General features: G+C 30.7%; 1 protein-coding gene across 12 annotated transcripts in view; it reads left to right on the top strand.

Annotated features, from left to right (window-relative positions):
* LOC107456505 (semaphorin-1A) overlaps positions 1-25,580 on the top strand; it is a 185,194-nt gene that overhangs the window by 46,219 nt on the left and 113,395 nt on the right. For 8 of the 12 annotated variants that reach the window (XM_043048678.2, XM_043048675.2, XM_043048677.2 and 5 more), the window contains exons 1-2: positions 2,140-2,513; positions 24,231-24,627. In XM_043048678.2, coding sequence (XP_042904612.1) covers positions 24,450-24,627 — 178 coding nt within the window. In that variant the 5' untranslated portion in view covers positions 2,140-2,513; positions 24,231-24,449. Of the gene's footprint in view, positions 1-2,139; positions 2,514-24,230; positions 24,628-25,580 lie in introns of those variants that run through there. The other 4 variants (XM_071180937.1, XM_071180934.1, XM_043048674.2 and 1 more) reach the window with 1 other exon arrangement.

Genomic DNA, 25,580 nt, shown 5'->3' with positions numbered 1-25,580 from the left:
TAGTGTGAGGGATCACTCAAAATTTTTTTTTTAAAAATTACAACAAATAAAATAGAACACAAAAAGTAAAAATAAGTAAAAATAACATATAAAAACAGAAAATAAAATAAAATAAAAAGAAAAAACAGTAAAACATGGACTGTAAAGCGAGTAGCGAAATTAGATCAACTTACATGGACGAAAATTTTTCAAGAATGATTTAAAAATGTTTTCGCAGAAAGATTGCCAGATTGCAAAATATGAAAACAAAAGCGCAAATTTTCTTAACTTTCTTCGTGTTTTCTTGTATTTATTTACTTATTATATATATATACAGTAAACTCTAGCTACTACGATATCCAATACAACAAAAATTCCCTTTATTACTATAATGTTTTGTGGTCCCGACGAACTTGCATATGAATTAATGTCATGCTCCTCTCAATATTACGACATTATATGAATCACTCTAAATCTCTGTAAAAGGATTTTTTTTTCCAAATTTCAACCTTTTTTTCTCCATTTATTATTGGTTTTCAAATAATAAAAAAAAATACTTATTTTATCAACTTTTGCCATTTTCCCCCTCCTTTCTTACAAGAGGAGACTCCCCACTGACCACCCCAAGAGCTTCCATTCTTAGAATTACCTCCCTTATCTCTTTTAGAAGTCACAGTTGTAACATTCCTATCTGATTTCATTTCCTTCATGTTAAAAGCTGACCATGAGTCACAAATGACCACACGCATCACATTAACACCTAAAAGAGAATTTTTTTTTTCCGTAGAGGGAGGGTAGAGCACCAAAATAACGAATGAACAAAAATATCAAATTATTTTCAATAAAAATGGTTTTTAGCTATGTTTACGATTTTACTTTCTGAATTTATTTCAATTATTTTTAAATATTTAACCATGATAGCCACTCTGCAAATAAATTTTCTGCATAATATATAAATACATTTATAGTTAATACATATATAACATAATAATTTTAAAAAAAACTTATTGTGTCCCCAAATTATGTAGGCCCTTGATATATCAATATATTCCTCTACAACAATAGAATTTTTTGGTCCCCAAAATATTGTTGTAGCTAGGTTATATATAATATTCCTTAGCTAAAATTTCAGAATCATCAAAATTAATAAAAGATTATCAATTAAATCTGAAAAAGGAGAAATTTGCAGGAAGGTCATCAAATGATTTAAAGAATCTATATTCTTGGAGAAGAAGAACAATATTGCAAACAATGACTGTCTAAAATTACTGTACATTAGGTAATAATGACAGTCATTAAATATCAATCACATTTATTTAAAGATTACGAATCAATTAATTACGAATTTATTTAATGATTACGAATTTATTTAATGATTACGAATTAATTACGAATTTATTCTGAATTTATTTAGGTTTTTTTTTTTATGGAATTTTGGATAGGCAAGAAGAAAAGGAAAATTGTTAATATTATTTGGTATAATTTTATGTCTTTTATTGATTGCATTGCGCTTGTATCCTTTGATTTTAGTCATTTAATTATTTATTAAAAGAAACTCCTATAAAGTGATCCGACTTTACTAATAACTAGAACCCGGATTTTGNTATTAAAAGAAACTCCTATAATGTGATCCGACTTTACTAATAACTAATAATAATATTGCGCTCTGACTTTGATCATACTTAACTTGTATAAATCATTGCATTCATCATTGAATTGATCGTTGCACTTATTTCTATGGATTAATAATTATCATTATTGATCTTTAACATGTTATAAAATTATTATAATCAATAATTTCATGAATTATGATGATTAACATATGTTGAAAAATATTAAAGTTTTGCTGAAAAATATTAAAGTTAAGTAAATGTAAATACTTGAATCGTTTTTTCTTTTATTGAACAAATATATGATAGCTTTAAAAAAAAGAGTAAATAATTAAAATCAATTTGTAACAATTGACCGTAAAAAATATTAATACCAAAGAAATATAAGAAAACCCCCCCCCCCCTTTTTTTTTTCTTTAAAAATGCGACTTATTTTTTAGTCATAATGAAGAACTCCCATCCATTACTTATTACTCTGACTAGTTTTGATTTTTCCCAGTAGATGACACTACTGCAGCTGAAAGTTAGCTACCACGTGATCGAAAATATCGACCAATGAGCACGGGGTCTTGTATGAATCCATTGGGTTGTTTTATTATTACTGTTTTTGAGCTTGTAGCGTATGTAATGTGGCGTTGACAAAATCGTTGTTAAAAATTCCTGGTTGCACCTTAAGAATCTTTTATAATCAGTGGATTATGCATCTAAGATCGTAATTCGTGATTTTCGCGTTGAAATTGTGTTCGAAATCAGTGGCGTTCTTAAAATGCGAGTGTAGTGTGAAAATTTGGCGTATCTCCAAAGGGGATTACTAGGAGAAGATACTGTGCAATTTCTTATGGTGTTTGCTTTAAGCTAGTATTTCCAGTGCTTATCGGAAACGTATTTTATCTTGGATTTTCTTAGATACAAAAGAAGGCAAAAGTAAGTTCATGGTTAAGTTTGTTTTTATTATTCATTTAGATTATATTTTTTAATCAAATCGGAGACACTGATATTTACCCGTTGTCGTTTATTATGACTCGATTTAATATGTTTGTTTTATCGGTTACTTGAATATGTGCGTTTTCCGATCATTTCATTTTGAAATGATATAACATTTTATTTAAATCGAGTCGCTGTGTTTGTTAATAATAAAAATAAATAGCGATTTTATTTACTAATTTTGTACATTTTCCTGAACTACGCGTAGTTTGCTACACTGAAGGTCAAACGACTAATGATTCATAATATAATGCCGAAACTCCAATAAATTTGGGCTAAATATTGTTATTAAGTCTACAATTTAAAATGATAGTATTAGTAAGGATAAGAAATATTTTATTGATGTTTTTTTTAAATATATTAATTTTCTCATAAAAATATATGAAAAACGTGGTATTTTGGTTGTCAATGTATATTTGATGTAAGGTTGTTCATCAAAACGCTGTTTGAAAAATCAGATTTGGCAATTAAGCCTGGTGTGTTTGCCTGAGAATTGTTGTGATCGTGGATTCTATTTTTATTGTTGCTAGGCCAACAAAGACTTGATTCACTCAGAATGATTAATAGTCTTGTAATAATAGATTTAATATTTTAGGTTACCATTTATAAATAGACCGTGTTCGCCGCAGTGCAATATTTTTGATCTCGGGGTTTGTCAGTTTGATCCAATNGGTTCGTCAGTTTGATCCAATTTTTTTTTATATTAAACCGTGCCTGGATGTTGGCTTTTTTTATTATTTACATATATACATAGCAGCCAACTCTACTGGATTTTTGCCAGTGTCTCCTGGTCTACTGGTTTAATTAAAATTCTCCTGATTTTAATATATTTGAGAAAATTCCCTAAAATTGAGTAAGTTTCCTAAAAAAGAAATCCCTATTGAAATAGAATTTTCTTACAGATTATTGCTTGCTTGATGGAATATTTGAATGAAGTATTACTAATACATAATGTAGCGTATGCTAGAAGTATGCTTAAGCTTGCTAGAAAATTTAAATAAAGTATTACTAAAACATGATTTTTGATCTCGGGGTTAGCCAGTTTGATCCAATTTTTTTTTTTTTTTTGTTTTATATTCAACCGAGCTTGGTTGTTAAAATATTTTTTTATTGCTACTTACATAAATACTTAGCTGTCAACTCTACTGGGATTTTCCAGTAGATCACTGGATTTTTGCCAGTTTCTCTTGGTCTGCTGGTTTGATTTAAAATTCTTCTAATTTTAGTACATTTTAGAAAATTCACTAAAATTTAGTAAGTTTCATAAATTAAAAAAAAATCCCTATTGAAATAGAATTTTCCAACAGATTACTGCTCGCTTGCTAGAATATTTAAATAAAGTTGTCTTAAATAAAGTATCTAAAATGTTCTGTTTATTTTCATTCATAACTCTCTTTATAAAGTAATTAAAAATATATTTTAACTACATTTGTTAAATGAAATGCCATTTAATATTCGAGATTGTGAGTGAATGTAATACATAGCATTTTAAGTGAGATTTAATGTCTTACAAAACTGGAAAATATTGCAGTTTTTTTATTTTATGTCTGTAAAATTCCTTTTGTTTAAAATATTTTAGTATATTTTGCAACAATTATCATGGAATTTATACTATTTCTTACAATCTACTGGATTTTTTTCTATCCATGTTGGCAGTTACGATAAGTAGTTTGTTTGAATGGAACCAAATAAAATAATATTTAATTTTCTCATAAAGATTTTCCACTTTTAAGTATAAATACTAATGGCGATCTGCATCTTTTTGAATAAATATAATTATATAATTTTATATATTTAGATATCATAGCTTTCCAATGAAAAATATGCATGTAACTAAATGGCTTGTGGAAAATGAACTGATAATGTGTTGAATAAACTAAAAGCCCATTTTCTGATAATTTTAAAATGAGTTAAATACAATACTTTTCGAGCAAATAAATTTTTTGTTTCATTACATTATTAAATTTTTGTACGACATTTTGCTTGTTACATTCAAAAGCAATGATGGAAATTAAGTGCTTGTCTAAGTTTCCTTATATCCCTATTGTCATGGTCGCTTATTGGACCAATATTTACGAACCTTTGTTAAGAATTGTTTGATTTACCTATATATTTTAAAACCAATATCAGCCCTATATAGAGGATTCACCCGATATTTTATATTCATTATTCAGCCAATATAGACCTTATATTGATCGTATATAGAGCAATATAGGACCAATATTAAAAAATCTAAACATCTCAATATTGGTTCCCTGGTGCATGTTCATATGTTGAGCCCTACTGGGGCCTATGTAAAATTGTTGCTAGGAAAGATAAGAAAAATTTAGTATCTGCTGGCTCATAATAATTTTTAAGTACGGAATGCTTTTATTACAGTGAAAAAACGACAAAAAACATTTAACATATTTATTTATTACTGGCAAAACAATATGTACATGCACATTTACAATAAGAACTTTAGGGGAAGATTAATATAAATATATAGTCTAAAGAAAAATGAAATTAAAGAACTGCATTCATATTTACATTAAACATACCTTAAGGCCATTTATGGTATGTTGTTCTGTGTTGTATTTCTAAAGTGTTGCTAAGTTAAGTGTTAAGTAATTATTATCATATTAAGGTTTAAGTAATAATGATTTTGCTCCTGTGATTCTTCATCACGAAATCCATATTTAACTTTTCGTGTTAAACTTCGGCAACTGTGTTTCATTTTTTATTATCAAACGGAATTACTTTAAAAGATTTTCTACTGTTACCATAGTTGTTTGTTTTCGTTGTAAAGCTATGATTGTGTCCAGTTGTTTGCTCGTCCGCTAACGGTGGAATCACAATATATGGGCTAAATTAGCTGTTTTATCTTTTCTTTTCAGTGCCAGCATTCATACAACTAAACAACCTTCTTTTACCTTGCATAAATTTTGATTACCCTGTGTCGTCTGCTCTTTATTTTATTTTTCTTTCCTCTGCAATTTTTTTTTTTTTTGGGGGGGGGGATACTTTTTTTTTATATCACAAAAATATTAAGGAAGTATCTGCATAGTTGGAGAAAGTGTCTGCAACTTTTTCGCTTTATGTTTAGAATTTTTCAGATTGGTAAATTTTATTGCAAAAGTAATTATAACAGACTATTTTTAATACCGGAGTTAATAAGTTATAACAATTTTTCCAGTAGAAATCTATTAAATAGAGTACTGAGCAACTCATAACAGTTTTTGAGATAAATAGTTAAGAAACTTGAACGAGTATCAATTAGTTAATATTCCTTCCTGCCAATATTTATTTATTTAAAATTCGCAACAGAGTTCACATCATTAATCAATTGTGGTTTTAATATTTTTCTAAATGAAAATACGGTGATTGTGCATCTTACCATTAAAAAGTAATTTTGAAAAAGTAATAGTAGTGTTCAAAAGTAATTTTCTGGATAAACTATTAATTAAAATAAAGAGATATTAGATCGAAGAGTCCAAATCTTTCAATTATTTTAAGGACTGTAGTCATATCTAGTGGATCAGTGTTTCCCAAAGTGGGGTGCGCGTACCCCCAGGGATACGAGAATAGTTTAGCGGGGGTACACGTTCTTATGCGATAACAAACGAAAATTTCAAAAAAAAAATTTTAAAAACAAAGCTAACCATGAAAATTGATATTATTTTCTATTGGCTATTTTTTTGCAGAGTTAGCAGTTAATAATTAGTGGTGTCAACAGCCAGTTGTGGTTTTTAACTTTTGTAAAAATTTTTGATAGGAAAAAATACATTCATTTTTTTATTAGTGGTACACAGCGTTACGAAAAATTTAGAGAGGGTACACAGAAGTCATAAGTTTGGGAAACACTGTAGTAGATAATAGGATGATTTGAATTCTCTCAAATCAGGAATATTGTGACAGAAAGCCAGGTCTGATATCTTGTAGAAAGATATTAGTGCTAGATAGTTTTGTCGCAGACTATTGAATCACAAAAAGAAAGAAAGAAAAAAACTTTATTAGTACTAAATGAACAATCTATTTGCTTCTGTTTAATCAGTCTAAATGTGCTCAGTGTAAGGGGCGTGCATAAGGGTGTTTTTATCTTTCCTCTTTTTAAGAACAATAGACCGGTCATTGTATGAAGTAACAGCAGTTTCTGTCAGTCGTCACGTGACAACCCCCTCTTCTTCCCCCTTCTTCTGACATGTCCTGATGGTGTAATAGAAACATTAAATTTTTTCCTCTTTCTAAAGATTTATGTAAAAAAGCTGACCTTGCTCCATATTTGTAGATCAATTTTAGTTACCTTGTTTTAAAAATGGCTTTTAAGTTCAAGATCGGCATACGTTTAGCCATTGTTTTATAATCTAAAATGCGGTTGGCTATTTCAGTAAGCGTTTTTTGAAGGGCGGCCCCTCCCTGTCTGCCCTTTGATCCCTGTAAATGCACCCTTTTTGTAAAAGTAAGCCTCCATTCCTTGAAAAGCACTATAACTTTTTATTGATATTCCATTTTTAAGAGAAGTTAACTATTAATGATAATTACTCAAACAAATTATCTTTGTTTATAGGTTTAATTACTATATTACAAATATTTACTTAGTCATTATTATTCTTAATGGTTTACATTAATAAATTTCGTGATTTTTAAAAATCCTTGTCCCGAAAACACAGATAGGTATAGAAGGAAAGTTATTCAGAAAGATACCTTGATACCTGACAATATCAAAACTAAACTAAAAATACATTTTTCGGAATACTTAAGACCTCTAATTTTCTCAAGATCAATGTTAGTTGAGAATTTAGTAGTCGATAAAAAATGTAATTCAGTCTTTTAAATATAAAATTTAAAAAATAATAACTTACCGTAAAGAAATCGACACTAACACAGCAATAAAAGCCCCACTTAAGAGTGTGATCGTATGAGGTTTATAGAAAAATTCTAATGATATATCCTCAACAGGGCGTTCATTCACATCGCAAAAATGATCGTGAGAATTATTAAGAGTACAATTTGGCTCTGATTCAGCCATGGCTTTCTGTTAAAACAAATTAGTTCATTTGAAATTCCCACATATGAATAAATATTTGACTGATAGTTGCTTGGGAGCAATTACAGGCATAAATAACTTTACGATGAGTTGTTGATTGTAGCTTACATGGTAATGGATGGTGTTTTATACACTAGGGAACGCTGCAAGCTCCATACCGCCTATACTTCCAGGTTATTGTTTCCGGTGTAATTTAAAGCCATTTGGCTCACAACGTGATCATTTTGTTGTCATNTTGTCTTCGGCAGACGCTTCTTCCTTTATTCGTCCGAAATTAATATTCTGCGTTCAGCAGTATAGGCTAAATACCAAATATTTGTATGTTGCATCGCTAATTTAGTAGCTGCAATTGCTGTTTATTTCTTAAAATATAATTTTTTAAATTATAATTTTACTCTGATGAGCATAATCTTATGTGTCTTTACAATTTTAAAACTTCTTGAAAAAGTTGTTTTACAATAACGGACCCTATTTGCACAAGTTCACAAAAGCGGACCCTGGTCGAAAGAATGTGACTTAACGTTTATTTTATATTCACAAATTACGAGTCATTTTTTCACAATTTATCAAAAACGGACCTTTCACAAAATGTCTGGACAGACCCCTGATAATATAGTTTAAGAAGGTAATTTAAAAACTGTGAAGGATCAAATTCAGTTATTACGTGATATTACACATTTTGATAAATTATTATGCACCCTGTTCTTTTTTATTCCTACAAAGAACTCTGGTTCAACTTATACACTACAGTTTCTTTTGGAAAATCAGAATATTAACGTTGTAAAGTAAAACTATATGGCTGAAGAAAAAAAAAATTTTTTTAACAAACTAAGTTTCCGTAAGCATAAATTCCAAATTTAGTATTCTAAGAAAATATTTCTACTTTAGCAAACATCGTGTGCGCATTCTTATTAATATTAAATCATAATTTTGTTTTGTTAATAAATAATTGATCAATTTATATTTATTCATAAAATTAATCAATAGAATATTATGTAAATAAAAATTAATTTCTGGCAATTTTTTAAATAAAATATCGTAAATTTAAGAATTGTTTAAATTTACTTAATGCGTAACACATTAAAAGTGATACATTACTAAGTTGTATAATTTAAAATATGCCAATTGAAATTATTAATAATGTGAGTGATTTTGTTTCCATTATTCGTCCGAAATGAATATTCTGTGTTGAGCAGTATAGGCTAAATACCGAAAATTTGTGCTTAAAAAGTACTTATTTTTGTTGAAAGATTTGGATAAGCACCTAGGTCCCCCTTGCCCCCTTATACATGTTTCGTATACCAAACGGATTGAAAGTGGATTTCCCTAAATTACTTTTCATCTAATGATCGGATCTTAACTTTCTTGGCTTCGACCTAAGAAAGGGTCACTTCAATTATTTTAATTAGTTAGTGAAGACAATATTTTAAGTTACGAAATCAGACACAAAAACGCATATTCTCTGAATAAATATTCCTCGACTGATTCGCCTTTCTGACCCCCAAAATAAAAACCTTTACTTTTAAAAATGCTTTGCAACCTTACTTATTTATTTTTAGTGAATATTAAACTAAAAATATTTCATAGTAAAAATGCTAATATTTATATTAAGAATACTACTTCATTAAAACGAAACGATGGCTTTTTGGAGGCATTGGCTTCTAAAAATGTTGAACAAGTACGTTTCATTATCACATACTACAAAAACGTGATTTTGGACAATATTGAGATAATTATAAATTTAGAATTCCTGTTGCCACAGCTTTCTAAAAATACTTTACTTTTGTTTGTTCACCAATTATTTACAAAGATAAGTGCAGTTTAAGTGCAAGGTGATAGCAGTGGATAAGCTAGTGATTTTAAGTCTTTAAATGCGTTTATCTCAAAATCAGGTTTTTTCGCACCACCTTAATATCTCATATTGTTTCTAAAATAAATATCTGCAATTTTTCATGAATGTCTTATAGCACACATGTTTTGAACTGCAGACTAAGAGAAAAAAGTAGAATTGCATTTTTTATGCATTTTTTTTCGCAATGGCACGTGCGGAATTTTTTTTTTTTTGCTCTTTCTTACTAATTTGTTCCCTAACTCAGTATATACACTTGCTTTTAAGATAATTGTTCAAAACATAGTTGATAACCTTTTAGATAAATTGGACATTTTTTTTTGTATTGTTTATCGTATATGAAAAATAATGCCTTTTTTTTGTTACCTAAAAGTGACCATTTTAAAAAATAAAATTAATTAATATCTTTTTTTAGTTTTACAAGATTTTCACACAATAAAACATATATACTAGTTTTTTTTTTTTATATATATATTAATATTAAAAAAAAGTTATCGAAACTAGACGGATACCTTAATTCGAACATGGTGCGTAGCGCTTTTAAAAAGTGCTTATTTTCGTTTTTTTAAAAGCCTTGAAAGGTGCTTTTTTCATGGGGTGTGTTAAAAAGTGCTTGCGTAAAAGTGCTTTGTAAATGGTTTTCCATTTTCGAAAATTAGATTTTTTTCTTTACCATGTTGATTTTCGTCACGTAATATGCAAGAGCGTGCTTTTCACAATTCGGTCAACCACAATCTATTTCGGCGTACACCGACTGTCCATAGAGTATGAAAGCACCAATCATTTTACAAGTTTGATGAAATACTTGCCAGCCCGCATGTGCGTCTACTGAGTTGGGTTCGATGAGATTAAATCGCTCTCATGTACAACTCTGCTGCATTTTGCGAGCAATTCTCCATTTCAAGCTTCATTTTCCATCCCCTGATATCGAACCGAAAAATCTCACGATCATTTTATAATGGCTCATATAATCAAGAAAAGAGGGGGGATTTTTGTCAGAAACTAGTTATTTTATTATGATCATGTAAAGTCTTTGAACAAAAATTTTTTCTGTTAATGCATATAGCGCTTAAAAATATTTTCGGATGCTTAAAAAGTACTAGAAAAAAAAGGTGCTTATTTTTTGTCGAAAGATTTGGCTACTTACCCTGTCAAAACATTCGGTATATTTTTCTTTTTAATGGTTTAAAAGACAGTGGTCAACATTTTACATTAAAAAAAAATTGAATTTGTTTTGTAGGTACATTCGTTTCAATGTTGTCATTCAAGGCTATTTCATTATAACGAATTTTTTTTTTCTCGTATTTAAGAGTGGTTAGTCATTTCAGTGTGTCAACTTCGTTGTAGCGTTTAAAATTTGGAACGAAATCGTTGAAAGAGGAAAGTGAATGAATCCACTTTAAATGTCTACCGTCGTCAAGATTCAGTTTTTTTTATTTGTTCATTTTTGTATTAAATTTTATAAGTGAAAAAAAAAGAGATTGGAATTTCCACTTATCGCTTTATAATGGGGTTTTACTAATAATTTTTTATGTACGATGCACTTTCACCACTATTCCACTTTCAAAGTTATTGAGACATTTTGGGCTTGTTTCCTTTTTTTTTTAGTGTAAAATTTGTACAGATTTGAACAGTAACTGCTCTCCCATTTTCGTTAAGTTATTATTATTCTTTGCTTTTCGTCTGCTATTCCATTTGAAATTCTTTAAAATCGTTTTGCTTAAATCTCAGATTCTATTTAACTTAATAAACTAACTTAACGAGTTTTTAAAATGATGGATATTTTGGTAACGTCGTTGAATTTAATGTGGGGTATTATTTAGTATTGTTTTAAACCTTGTTTTGTTATTTTAGCAAACAAATTTAGTTACTAAAAATGTATTCTATTCCGATGAAAACAATTTCACTTTCAAAATTATTGAGACATTTTGGGCTTGTTTTCTTTCTTTTTAATGTAAAATTTGTACAGACGATAACTGCGAGCCCATCTTTGTAATGTTATTCTTTGCTCAACTTCTAAAATTCGGTTTAGATTCTCGACCTAACTAGAATGATTTTCCTAACCCTCCCAAGTGGCAGGTTTCGAAGTGGCGGTTGATATTTTGGGTGACGCTTTATGTTTGGAAGGACATAATGCCACAATAAAGTCATCAACAATTAACTGAGTCAACGTATTTAATGAGTATGCTTCGGTTGATGTGAGTCACTCCGAAGTTTTGCCTTCCCTCAAATTTAATTGCATGGAAATCTGTTTTGATCGTTTCACTACATGACCGCTACATTTATAATTATTTTTTTAACATTGAGTCACTTTTGACTGATGCAAGAATGTTGCTATTGAGGCAACTCTTTTTTTCTCTAAAATTTTCTTTCCTCTACAAAAATTGTCTAGCACTGGGCTGCTCGCAACTTACGGTTCCCAGTAGCTCAGTGAACGAGTGGGTGATCACTACTTTATTTAGCTGTCGAAGAGTCCTCGTTTAACTGTTCAACCATAAAGAGATGGGGTCTTCCCCGGACTGTCGCAGGGCCAGTGTTCAGTAAAAGAAAGAAAAAAGTTCAGGCAAGCCTAGAGTATGTAATGAAATTTCAATTGCTACTTAAAATATTAAAATGCAAACAAATTATCAGAAGAGAACTTTTCCGTTGCGTAATCCTAAATTATCTTCTCACAATTTATTTTCATTTGTATGTTTTAAACTTTTCTTTTCAGTATTTGAAACTTCAATGGCTTACTCAAGTTTTTTTTCTTCTTTTTTTATAAACGTCGTTGAACAGCCGACACAATTTTTGGGTTTACGACTACTAATGTTCAACTCAGTAAACCTTGTCATTCTGAATCCATCCAGAAGACAAGGAAACTCCTGGATCATTGCCCCCCAGAGGTATTGATTTGTTATGGGAACATGGAGGACTTTGTGGTTCGACAGATTTAACGTGCCGTTCACCGTTTACGATACGTGGAGTCTTCGGCCAGCCTGGGATCGAACCCACGCCTCCTTGGACATGGGCCCTATCAACCAGGCTATCCCGACCCTTACTCAAGGTTTATTTACTTATTTTTTTTATAACCGTCATTGAACAGCCGACCCAATTTTTGGGTTAACGATTACTAATGTTCAACTTCGTAGCCTTGTCATTCTAAACCCGTTCCAGAAGACAAGGGAACTCCTCGATCAAGTATGGAGTGAAATTTGCCTTCGTGGAGGACTTTTAGATGAAAATAACCCGCATTTGCGTTACATGGAGAGAAAGACCACAAGAACCTCCTACGGTTATCCTAACGGCAAGGGGACTCTAACCCATGAACCGTCTACCACTGAGGATATTTCACGTCAGCACTTTGGTCAGTGTAAGCCGGATGCGTAACGAACAGCCATCGCTGGGATTCGAACCCGGTTCACCTCATTGGAAGACGAATGCTCATCTCCTGAGCCATCACGACTAAAATTAATTATGAAAGAGAATTTGCGAAGAAAAGTTTTCTTCCTCGGTATCGCCTCCTCTTTTAAGCCGTATTCGATATTTTCTAACTGAAAATGACCGCTCTCTTTCTGACCAATCGACGGTCTTCTTTGCCAAGGAAGCCTTGTTCTCTCGCTCTCATTCTGTCCACTTAGATTCAAGGCTAGAGGTTATCGCAAGGTTAGAGGTAAATAAACAAACTTTGTTTTGAAATGAGTGATACTTGTTCAAGAAGGTTTAATTTCAAGAAGGCGGCGCATAGAGAATGGATTCTACACGTGTATATATGCGTTGCTATTTAATTGTTTCTTGTCTTTTTTTTTTACCAGTTGGAAGTAATTTGCTGTTTTTACAGAGGTGCGAACCATTACGATTGATCCTTTCTTATTCCTGCCAAGATTACAGTTGACTAATAAAAAATATTGTGGTTTAAACGATAATTTTTTTCCTACATAAAATTTTTTTTAAAAAAGCAATCAATAAAAACAATTGGATGAAACAGTAGAAAAATATCATTCCTAACAAGCTATACTAAAACTTAATCTTGTCTAGAAAACTAAAAAAGTAAAAGTTTTATTGGTTGAAATTTAAAATAGCTAGGTACCAATAGCTAGAATCCATTCCAAGTAATCCATTTAATTTTATCGCACTGTAATAAAATATGAAATTATCTAAGTGTTGCGTTTTTTTTTCTTTAGATTTTATTTATTGAATAGTAAATTCATGATATTAATATCATATACATGTAACAGTATTATGTAGTATGTGTGTATGTTACCGTGAAACTGAAATCAAGAGAATGTCGTCTTTCACCGGTGAATGTCAAGGCGAATGTTCGGGATCTTCGTTATAATCCGATTTGATATTAATTTATTCATTATTATACTTATTCGATATTGCAGAGTGCGTAACGTTTTTATAAAATGATTAAAGGTGAATTACGTTTTTTAAAAGCCCTTAAGGTGCTTTTTTTTTATTCGAGGTTTGTAAAAAGTGCTTAATTTTATAACTTTTACAAAGAGATTTTTTATTTCTTTGCCATGTCGATTGTCGCTCTAAATAACAAAAAATGCATAATTTTCACAATTATTTTCTCTGCAGTTTTTTTTTTTTTTTTTTTTAAATTTTTTTTAAATCAGAAACTAGTTATTTTATCATAATAATGTAAAGTTTTTGAAAAGGTTTTTGAATTTTGTTGATTTTATGGTTAAAAATTAAAATCTTAAAACGGTAGAAAAAGATGATTTTTATTCCTGCAGATTCTAAATATGATTTTCTTTTTCCTCTCTCTCTCTTTTTTTTTTTTTTTTTTTTTTTTTTTTTTTTTGTAAAGTGATTAAAAAATTTTTTTGAGTGCTTAAAAGGTACTTACGCACCCTGATATGAAAGTATTATGTAGTATGCTACCGTGATTTACCGAAATCAAGAGAATGTTTTCTTCGATATTATATTTATTCGATATTTTAATATCTGCTGAGGATAGATTAAGGAGAAACATCAGTGTTCGGAGTACCGCTTAAATGCATACTGGGCAGTGGCACTTGACCTTTATAAAACATTTATTTAGGGCACGCCGTCCTGTGGCATTTAACTAGACCTACTATGTATTTCGGACATTTACCAAAACGACTATGTGATTGTCAACATTCACCGGTAGAGGTCAACAACCACCAATTTCGGTCATTCACAGTAACATGTAGACTTCTAAAAATCACGGGATAATTTAAAATTCTTGCATCTTTAGGTATCGTGTGTGTAACTTTTATTTATTTTATATTTTTTTTTTATTTAAATATTTTTTTTTTTTTTTTNTTTTTTTTTTTTTTTTTTTTGTGCTCTTCCATTTTAAATAAGTACATAGTAGAATTTTCTTGCGTCCAAAGTACCCATCTTCATTTCGATTATGATGGTAAAATCTATTAAAACATTTCATCTGATGAAAAGAGTTTGAAATAAATTTTATTTTAAAAATAGTTATTGTGTTGTATGGAATGATTTTAAAGGTTTGATACCATTATTTACTTCCTCAACATCTTGTTTTCTGGTAATAATACTTCAACTCTGTTACCATTCCTGAGGGAGAATAGGGAAAACCTGGAAAATACAGGAAATTTAAAAATCATCTGAAATAACAGAGAAAATGCAGGGAATTTTGATTCTTTCTTCACGAACTGGGACATTTCAATTATATTTAATGTGCATCATAACTGGAAAATAATGCAGTTTTTCTATTTTGATGACTAGAAAAATCCCTTTTAATTCCTTATGTGTAAAATATTTAGCACATTATCCAGGGGTCTGTTTAGAAGAAATTTGGGTCCGTTAACGGACCCTTCACAAAATATCTTTTCATAAAATCGAACCCTTCACAAAATATTTTAACTTAAAAACGGACCCTTCACAAATTTCTTATCTTCATTACTGTTTTGTTAATCGAATAAACCCTTTCCAGGAAGGGGGGGGGGAGAAAGACAGATGTAAACGAACTAAAGTTTGTCTTCGGTAGACGCTTCTTCCTTTATTCGTCCGAAATGAATATTCTGCGTCCATCAGTATAGGCTAAATACCAAATATTTATATGTTGCATGGCTAATTTAGTAGCTGCAATTGCTGTTTGTTTTTTAAAATTTAATTTTTTTAATTATAATTTTACAGTTTTTAAGCATAGTCCTGTATGTCCAAACAATTTAAAAAAATCCTTGAAAAAGTTTTTTTGCAATAACGGACCCTATTTGCACCAATTCACAGAAGCGGACCCTGGTTGAAAGAATATGACTTAAAGTTTATTTTATGTTCACAAATTACGAGTAATTTGTTCAAAATTTTACAAAAACGGACCTTTCACAAAATATCTGTACAGACCCCTGTTATCAGGGTTGCCACTCCACAGAGAAAACCTGAAAAATACAGGGAATTTGATAGGAAATTTTGATTTTTTTTTGGGGAAACTGAAAAAATACAGGGAATTTTTTCTTAATTTCGTCTTCTAAGAAATGGTGACCACTCAAAGCGTAATCTATGGGATATTTGAGCATGATATTTCAGCAATATTAAACTTCTTCATTTTTTGTAGCATTATTAAAGTATGTTCTGCTGTTCCTTATTTTTCTCTCAAGTTTTTCCAGCAATTAAATCTAATAAATTAAGCTAGTCCAGTATAGCTCACACAGGAGCACAGAATTTATTGTGTTTCCTCTTAATATATTGTGTATAAATATATGCGGGAAAAACACAGGGAATTTTTTTTTTTCAGATTTGAGTGGCAACGCTGTTTATTATCGAATCGCGCCACCTACGAAATAAATGACAAATCTTCTCAAGAAAGTATTCGGAACAAGCAGTAAAAACTACTCTCTTCGCAAACAATTCCTAAATATTATTTCTCTTTTATTGTCGAGGAATTCTTAATATCGAAACGTAAACGTTAATCCTAGATTACTATAGTGGAGATTAAATTTAGGTTTGCCATTTTGAAATTTGGAGGTATGTGTGTTTTTTTTTTTATTCCTAAGAGTAAAACTTTATTAGATCGAGGGAGAAATGGCGCTTTTTAGTACTTTTATTCAAAAATGTATTGCAATAAAATAATGCAGTTACCACTATTCAATGGGCCAGTACAGTGCTCCAAGCGGAACACTGAATAACTTTTGATCTAATGATCGGATATTCACATCAGTCGGATATCAACGACAGTTAGAAAATAAAATATATTGTGTAACAATTTATGGTAAAACCTACTTTTATAAAGAATTCTTAAAATAACATAATCAAATTTATTAATTACTGCTTAATTAACAAATCACAAACTTACTAAAAAGCAGGTTTTGAATTTACAATTACAAATAGCCTACTGATAATAAAATTCCGTTAAGTTTGAATACCCCTCTAACCGACTAAGAATCATAGTCATCATCATTGATGTATAAAATCATTGATACATCGTGCATACATCATTGATGTATAAAAAATTTCGACTAGCGGTTTTTCGTTTGCAATTGTGCTGCCTACAAAATCGTTATTTTTAATGATGAGCTTCGCAACGCCCCATTCATTAGATGAAGGAGAATTCGATAAATAAAAAAGAACGTCGGCGGACTGAAATAGCCCTAACTAGGGCTAACGAGTTAGGCTTGTTTATGTACCTCTACCATCTGCGTCCTATTATGAGGAGTTATAAAGCCATTCGTTAACCCTATTCATCGTTGATTGCCAAAAAAAGGATTTTTTTTTAAAAAAATGTTTCCAGTATTTTATGAAATGACGGAAGCTCCCGTTTGATGAACCGTTTCCGAATTGGGTGCACTGTGTTCGAAAAAGAAGTCAAAAGCGCGATTCGATTTGCAATATGGTGACGGAAATAAAAAGCACCCTTTCGGGAGCTAGGCCCCCGGAAAAAGGACGCGTGCGGCAGATGTTCCTGCCCTCCCTCCCTGTTTTTTTTATTTTATTAGGACGTATGTCAGCGCCTCGTGTTATCTGCGCGTGCTCTGCCTTATGCAGGCTTGCAGACGATAAACATCTGTCTCGCAGGCGCATCCTTCCTAGCTCACTCTCGACTGCACTTTTGTTTATTTGTGGTAATTATTAATGTTTAGTTGACCTCGATCACCATTCTATGTTTAATTTTTAATACAGTAATTTTTTTAATGGAAATTTTTTTTAATATTCAGTTGGTAAATAAATTCTTTAAGAGTCGTGATGGATCAGGACATTGTGCTTAATGCTTTTAAAAAGTGCTTAAAGGTGCTTATTTTCGTTTTTTAAAATCTCTTAAATGTGCTTTTTTATTGAGTGAAAAAGTACTTAATTGTTTTCGAAAATGAGATTTTTCTTCTTTACCCTGTCAATTTTCGTCACGTATTATGCAAAAGCGTGGTTTTCACATTGTTCTATTCAACGTTTTTATAATTCAATCGGCCTACCATTATTCTGTAGCGTATGAAAGCGCCAATCATTTTACTTGTTAGGTAAAATACTTGCGGGTCCGCATGTGCGTCAACTGAGCTGAATTCGGTGAGATTCTTGAACACTCGTGTGCAACTCCGTTACATTTTGCAAGATATTCTCAATTTCTGGCTTCATTTTCCACCATCTGAAATCGACCCGAAAAATCCCTCGGTCATTTTATGGTCTTTAATATTATCAAGAAGAAAGTTCTTTATCAAAAACTAACTATTATATCATCATCGTGTAGAGTGTTTAAAAATTATTTTGCGTTTTGTAATGTATATATAGTGCTTAAAAAGTACTTAAAAGGTGCTTACTTCTTGTTGAAAGATTTGGCTACGCACCCTGCTGGAGATAAAACGCTCACCTCATAAGGAAATGACTCGGGTTCGAATCTCAGCAACAGCTGGTCGATACGAGTTGTACTCCCGACTCTTACCGACCACAGTGCTAACAAAGTATCCTCAGTTGCAGACTGATCATAGGTTAGGGCAGAGGTCGCCAAAGTGGTCTATATAGACCCCCAGGGGTCTATTTAACATAAGCGGGGGTCGATCTGAGCCAGAGGGTCGAATGGGGGTCGATGATCCGAACAGGAAGGGTCGATTGGTCGAAGGATTATCAGTATTTTTCAGATATGTGACAATTAGAAATAAAAGACTTGGAAATATATACAGGTAATCTTCAAAAATTGAGCGACGATTTTAAACTGCGTTCTGTTCATTTGGAAAACATTGACATCCCTGATTGGATTATTGGGCCATTTTCTGCTCAAATTGAAAACGTGGACATCAATCTGTAAGATGAGCTTGCTGAATTATTATGGGGATTTGAAGCAAAAATTTAGCAATAGAAATTTTTAAAAATTTAACAATAAGCAAATTTTGGACAAATATAAATATAATGCAAAAATNAACGCAAATTCGGGTTAGGTTCCATAAAAAGTCTTCCACGAAGTTTAGTACAATATTCAGCAGAATGTTGGTCCTAGAAATATTAGTAATTTGAATTAGTTTTCATGTTGCGTAGGTATAATTTTTTTTCTTAAAAAAAACCTCTATGATAAGAATTTGTATTATTATTATTCTTTCTATAAATGGAATTTTAACCTTTTTATACAGTGAGCTAATATTTATCTGCAATTTCGACACTTAGTTTTGAACGAGGATCCCTCAAATTTAGGTTTAATACATACAACATCAACCGGCATTTTCTTAAGTCCATGTCCTTTTAATCCAGTATAAAAACATGCCACTACAATCGCCTCAGCTACGCAACTTCATGATAATCCTTTTAAACAGACTCTGCTTCGATATTTTATGGTCAGGCGATTGTCCAAAATCTGTTGGATATATATCTCTGTGTCCGGAAGCGGACGGTCACGTTTCGAACATATACCACGTTCGATGACCAGTGCGTGGGTTGAGTCACTCTTAGAGAGAGAAAGATTGAATTTTATATACGCATGGAGATATTTTTGTTTTGTGTGGAGCATTGTTTTGTGCGCGATACGGATGATCGACGTTAAACGATTTTGATTCATTTTTGAACTCTTGATCGATCCCAGTGTTCATTGAACTGTGTTCAATGTTTGATCTCCTTCATCTTTAAAATTTCACCTTCAGTATGCGATCAAATACTTTTCTGAAATGTTGTTAAACTTCACTTCGGTTTTAGCAAGATAAGTCTCCTAATTTTGATTTTGTTAACGTTGTTTTGATCCGCTCGGTTCACTCAAATTAAAAATAAAAAATTTAAAAAAAAATCAAGTGAATCCCCGATATAGTGAACACGGTTTATAGTGAACTCCCGGATATAGTAAAAAAAAAAAAAAATGTTTGCCACCGTGCCTTGCTTCACACGTATCAGAGGTCTGTCCTAGCATTTTGTGAAAGGCCCCGTTTTCGTAAAATTGTGAAAAAACGACTCATAATTTGTGAATATAAAATAAGCGTTCCGTCACATTCTTTCAACCAGGGTTCTGCTTTTGTGAATTTGTGCAAATAGGGTCCTGTCATTGCAAACAGATAAATCATTGTAAATAGATATGTACAAGATTCTGCTCAACAATTGCTGCTACTAAATTAGAGATGCAACCTACAAATATTTGGTATTTAGCTTATATACTGCTGAACACTGAATATTCATTTTGGTCGAATAATGGAAACAAAATCACTCACATTTTTAATAATTTCAATTGACATATTTTAAATCACACAACTTAATTATGTATCACCTTTAATGTGTTACGCATTAAGTAAACTTAAACAATTCTTGAATTTATAATATTTTATTTTAAGAAATTGCCAGAAATTAATTTTTATTTATATAATATTCTATTAATTAATTTTATGAATAAATATAAATTGATCAATTATTTATTTACAAAAAAAAATTATCATTTAATATCAATAAGAATGTGCACCACGACGATTGTAAAAGTAGAAATATTTTCTTAGAAAACTACATTTGGAATACTAACTTAAGGAAACTTGGAAAACTTAGTTCGTTTCGAACCGTTTTCTTTTTTTCCCCGGGAAGGGTTTATTCAATTGACAAAACAATAATGAAGATAAACAAATTTGTGAAGGGTCCGATTAAGAGATAAATTATTTTGTAAAGGGTCCGTTAACGGACCCAAATTTCTTCTAAACAAACCCCTGCTCATAATCTTATTTTTTGTGGATATAGTGAACTAAAAAAAGGAGTTGTATATTATGAACTTTTTTCTGCCTTGGACTAATTTATTTTCTTCATTTTTTTTTGTTGAATAATTTTGAAATGTCCTCTTCAAAATAAATGCATATACACACCAATACACCAATTTTTAAAACCATGTATTGCGTGGAATGTAGCAATAAGCATTTTTTCTCGTTTGCTTCATTATTGAATAGCATTATCGAATTGGTTCAGCATTCAAAGAAGCCGCAATCTTCCAGTATCTGAACAAACGCTTCAAGTCAAAGCCGATGAATTTGCTAAGCGATTTGGTAATACTACTTTTATGAGATCGAATGGCTGGTTAGACAGGTTTAAAAAGCGGATAAATTCAGGAAAAATTATCGGAGAGTCGGGAAGTGTTTCCATATCTGATGTTGAGGATTGNTTTTTTTTTTTTTTTTTTTTGTGCGCAAGACGAAGAGAAATAAAAAATAAAACATTTTTTGCTACTACGTATTATTTTTCAGTCTTTTTTTTTTCTTCTTCATTTTATTGGACATTCATTTAAATAATGTGTAATAAAAGGACGAAGTTTGGAACCATTAGTTAAAATTTCTTGCGGAACGGATGTTGTGAATTCCCGGTTATAGTGAACCAAGATTTCGGTCCTTTGAAGGTTCATTATAGCGGGGTTTGACTGTATATAAAACGCTCATTTTATTAGCGCTCTTCACGTGGTGTTCGCCAACACATACACTCAGAGATCATCTCACAGAGCACTTCTCTAAGGACACATTCTCCATACTCGTATAGATGGCGCTTTAACAAACAATTTAAAAAATAATTCATGAATGATCAGTTGATTCGATTCTGACCACTTCAATTTTTATATTCTATTAGGGTGCGTAGCGTTTTTGAAAAGTGCTTATTTTTGATTTATGTTTTTTAAAAGCCCTTTGAGGTGCTTTTTTATTCGGGATTTGTAAAAAGTGCTTAATTTTCAATGCTTTAAAAAGATTTTTTTTTTTCTTGGCCGTGTATCGATTGTCGTTCTAAATGCAAGATTTTCACAATTTTCAGAAACTAGTTTTATCTTTTATCATGATTATGTAAATTTTCTGAAAATGTTTTTAAATTTCATTGATTTTATGTATATAAATTATGAACTTTAAAAGAGATAAATTATATTAATATATCAATTATGAAGAACGATAGAAAAGAACAATTTTTACTACTGCGCAGATCCTAATTATATTATTTTTATTTTTTGGAAAGTGATTAAAAATATTTTTTGAGTGCTTAAAAAGGTGCTTATTTTTTATTGACAAATCTGGTTACGCACCCTGGATAACAAATGAAGTGTTGATAAATATCCTTTTTTTTTTAAAAAAAAAAAAGAAAAGAAAAGAAAAATTTCTTTCTGTACAGTGCGACGAGCACCTAGAATACTTTTTGATCTAATGATCGAAACGATCGATATTTTAAATTACGGAATATACTTTCTCTGAATACACTTACCTTTTCCTCAACGCATTCGGATTCCTGAATCTCGAAATAGCCGCAATCTCTAAAATATGACCCCGATAGCTAGATCAGGAGAGTGGTTGAAAGATTGATAATGTTAACTCTACATTTTTTGTGTATTTTAAGAAAAAAAATTTATGCCAATTAAAAAAATTTTTTTACGCAATTATGAAATTCATTTATCCAGAATTCCTCCTTGGGAATAGAAAAGGTCTCTTACTTAAGTAAAAATGTATCAAAATGTGTAATATTATGTTATATCTGAAGTTTATTCTCAAAAACTCTTAAATTACCCTCTTGTTATACATTATGTTTATATTTCAAAAAGTAATTTTCTCTCATTATCAAAACATTAGGAAAAATTTGTAGTTTTTAAAAATATATAAAGGCATCAGGGGTCTGTCCAGACATTTTGTGAAAGGTCCGTTTTTCGTGAAATTGTGAAAAAATTACTCCCATTCTTTCAAACAGGGTCCGCTTTTATGAATTTGTGCAAATAAGGTCCCTTATTGCAAAAAAAAACTTTTTCAGGGAGTTTTTAAATTGTAGAGACATACAAGATTATGCTAAACACTGTAAAATTGTAATTAAAAAAATTAAATTTTAAAAAATAAACAACAANTTGGTTTTTTTTTTTTTTTTTTTTTTTTTTGGAAAAAAGTATAAAAGAAAAAAGATTAATTCATAAAGAACTTGAAGGCTTTTCTCTATAATTTAAACTGAAAATTATGAGAAAATAAACATAAACATTTAAAGATGCGTTTTTTTTTTTTTTTAACAAGAAAGGTATTTGTTTCAAAAAATATTTTTAAAATCACTTTTATAATATTCCCCGAGAAAAGTTTAATCGGTAACTACATTAATTTAACCAGTGAGTAATCCTAACGCAGTACATATTTGTAATATTAATCTGCATTAAACCTATCAACACAGATAATTTTACCATTTTGTAATTATTATTTAAACGATGAATTAATTTTTTAAAAAATAAAATATGAATAAAAAAAAGTTTTTTTAAGGGATGGCGACTTATTTTTACTAAAAGGGCAAAATATCAGTATTTATTGGGATCAAAGGGCAGGCAGTGAAGGCCGCCCTTAAGGAAACGCTTAGGGAGATCACTGATTCATCTTAAAGTATAATTCCATGCAAAATATATTTTTTTATTTATTACTTGTTATTTTTTTAATGTTTTTCATAATAGTCGAATTGTAAGGTTCACTAATTTTTACATCATTTTAAATATTTAAATTATTACATTTAAAAAAAATGTACTTTTTTTGTAGCAAAATACAAAATTAGAACAAAATCGCGCGAATTGTTCCTGAGTAATCAAATTTTTTAAAAAGTCGTCTGATTTCATATCTTAAAATATCGTTTTCACAAATTAATTAACATGGTGAAAGTCACACTCTTGAACTACTAAGATTGAGTCCTTACCGTACTTGAAAATCTGATCATAAGTCAGATATTCAGGCATGGTGCGTAGCGCTTTTAAAGATTTCGTTTCGCTTTTCGTTTTTCAAAAGTCCTTGAAGGTGCATTTTATATTGCGTGTTTTTAAAAAGTGCTTAATTTTTCCTTTTCGAAATTATTATTTTTCTTTCCATGTCGATTTTCGCCACCTATTAGCAAAAACGTGGTTTTCACACTGTCCTATTCAACGTTTTCACAATTCATTCAAACACAATGCATTTCGGAGTACCGTCTGTCCGCAGCGTATGGAAGCGCTAATCATTTTACATGTTTGATGAAATAGTTGCTGGACCGCATGTGCATCTACTAAACTGGGTTCTGTGAGATTATTGCACTCTCATGTGCAATTCTGCGGCATTTTGCAAGATATTCTACATTTCAGGCTTCATTTTTCCACCCTTTGAAATCGAAATGAAAAATCTCTCTATCTTTTTATGGTGGCCAATATAATCAAGAAAAGAATTCTTTGTCAGAAACCAGTTATTTTATTATTTTATCATGATCATGTAAAGTCTTTGAAAATTATTTAGCATTTTGTTAATGTATATAGTGCTTATTTTTTGTTGAAAGATTCGGCTACGCACCCTGTCAGGGTCATTTTTCGTTGCGCACTGTGCATCGATTTTTAAATATTTGTATCACGTTAATTATGTGTTTGAATGTTGATTGTTTTCAAGATATCTAATGAGCATTTTTTTTTCTTTTTCAGTGACGACGGGAGTTTTGGTGGAGTCGCCACCAACTCCTCAACTGTAATTAAAACCAGAAGCCGGTACCCCTGCTTACAACCCCCTCTCCCCCCTCCAAATGTGAAACATTCCAAATCTATTGAAAATTTCTTCAGCTTTTGAAAAGAATTCTTGCACATTGTCGCACAATCGGCTTCGGAAACTTGTGCACTTCAACACTCACACCCTTTCAACAAGTCATGTCTCACAGCACAACTCTGCACGGATTAATAAGGTGGCAGTCTATATTACCTGCCCTACAAGCCCCAGCTTATTTAGTGGCTGGTTGCCTACTAATACTAGGGGCTTTACAGCCACATTTCACATCGGCTGCTTGGCAGGATGAATATAGGCCTAGAGTACGCTCAAATGCACCACGTAAGTACAAATTCTCTTCTGTTTCTTGTATACAGGGTATCTGCGCACCTGGAAAGTCGTGAATTTCGGTATTGATCAAAAATGTTATGACTTTAACTATTTTTTTAAAAAAAAAAATCATGGATTTAGGTAGTTGAAAAATCTAATTTTTAAAATGGAATATCATCCCGCCCCCAATTTAATGGTGTTTCGAATATCTGAATTGGTAACAAAATCCCCACTCATAGTCATATTTTATTAAAATATAAAAAAAATTTTATCAGTTCTTTAAAAAAAATGTTGGTGTTCTTTCAAAAATGAAAGAAAAAACATCATTTCTAGAACGAATTATCTTTTAAACGGAATTTTTATTATTATTTTTTATTTTATCAATTTAAAATTCTAGCTGAAGCCAGCCAGTCATTGGCGAATTTTTTTCAATTCCGAAATGAGAAAAATCAGGAGTGTTTCTTTCCTTTCTCTTGAAAAAAAAATTATTTGCTTTTGTATTTTTTTCAGCTATTTTATTGCTTCTTTTTTACTCTGTTTTTTAAATTTAAAATCTATAAATATGAAGATGCGGTGTATAACAGTTTTGGTTATACCTATCATTTCAATTCATGTTATAATGCTTTCTTAAATTTATTGTTGGAGAAAATAGTAACTTCGTTAAGTCATGAAAAATTATTGTAATTAGTGATGAAAAGTCATGGATTTTTAAAATCTAAAATGTAGCAGATACCCTGTATGTACAATCGAACCCAGAATTAACGAATTCATAGGGACCGAAAATATTCGCTAAATATCGGGGGCAAAATAAAATCAAAATTGACTAACCTTGTGGAATATTCAAACATTTGTAATTAGCAAATACATAAAATAAATAGAAATGCTACACTTTTTATTCAGATTGAATGATTCGAATGTTTACGCGGTGATTAATTTGGAATTTTAAGGCTTAAAAGTTTGCTTAT

This window comes from Parasteatoda tepidariorum, chromosome 5 (assembly GCF_043381705.1).
Source record: "Parasteatoda tepidariorum isolate YZ-2023 chromosome 5, CAS_Ptep_4.0, whole genome shotgun sequence".
Lineage (NCBI taxonomy): Eukaryota > Metazoa > Arthropoda > Arachnida > Araneae > Theridiidae > Parasteatoda > Parasteatoda tepidariorum.
The sequence above is the reverse complement of the archived record's forward strand: the minus strand, read 5'-3'. Positions and strand labels throughout refer to the sequence as shown.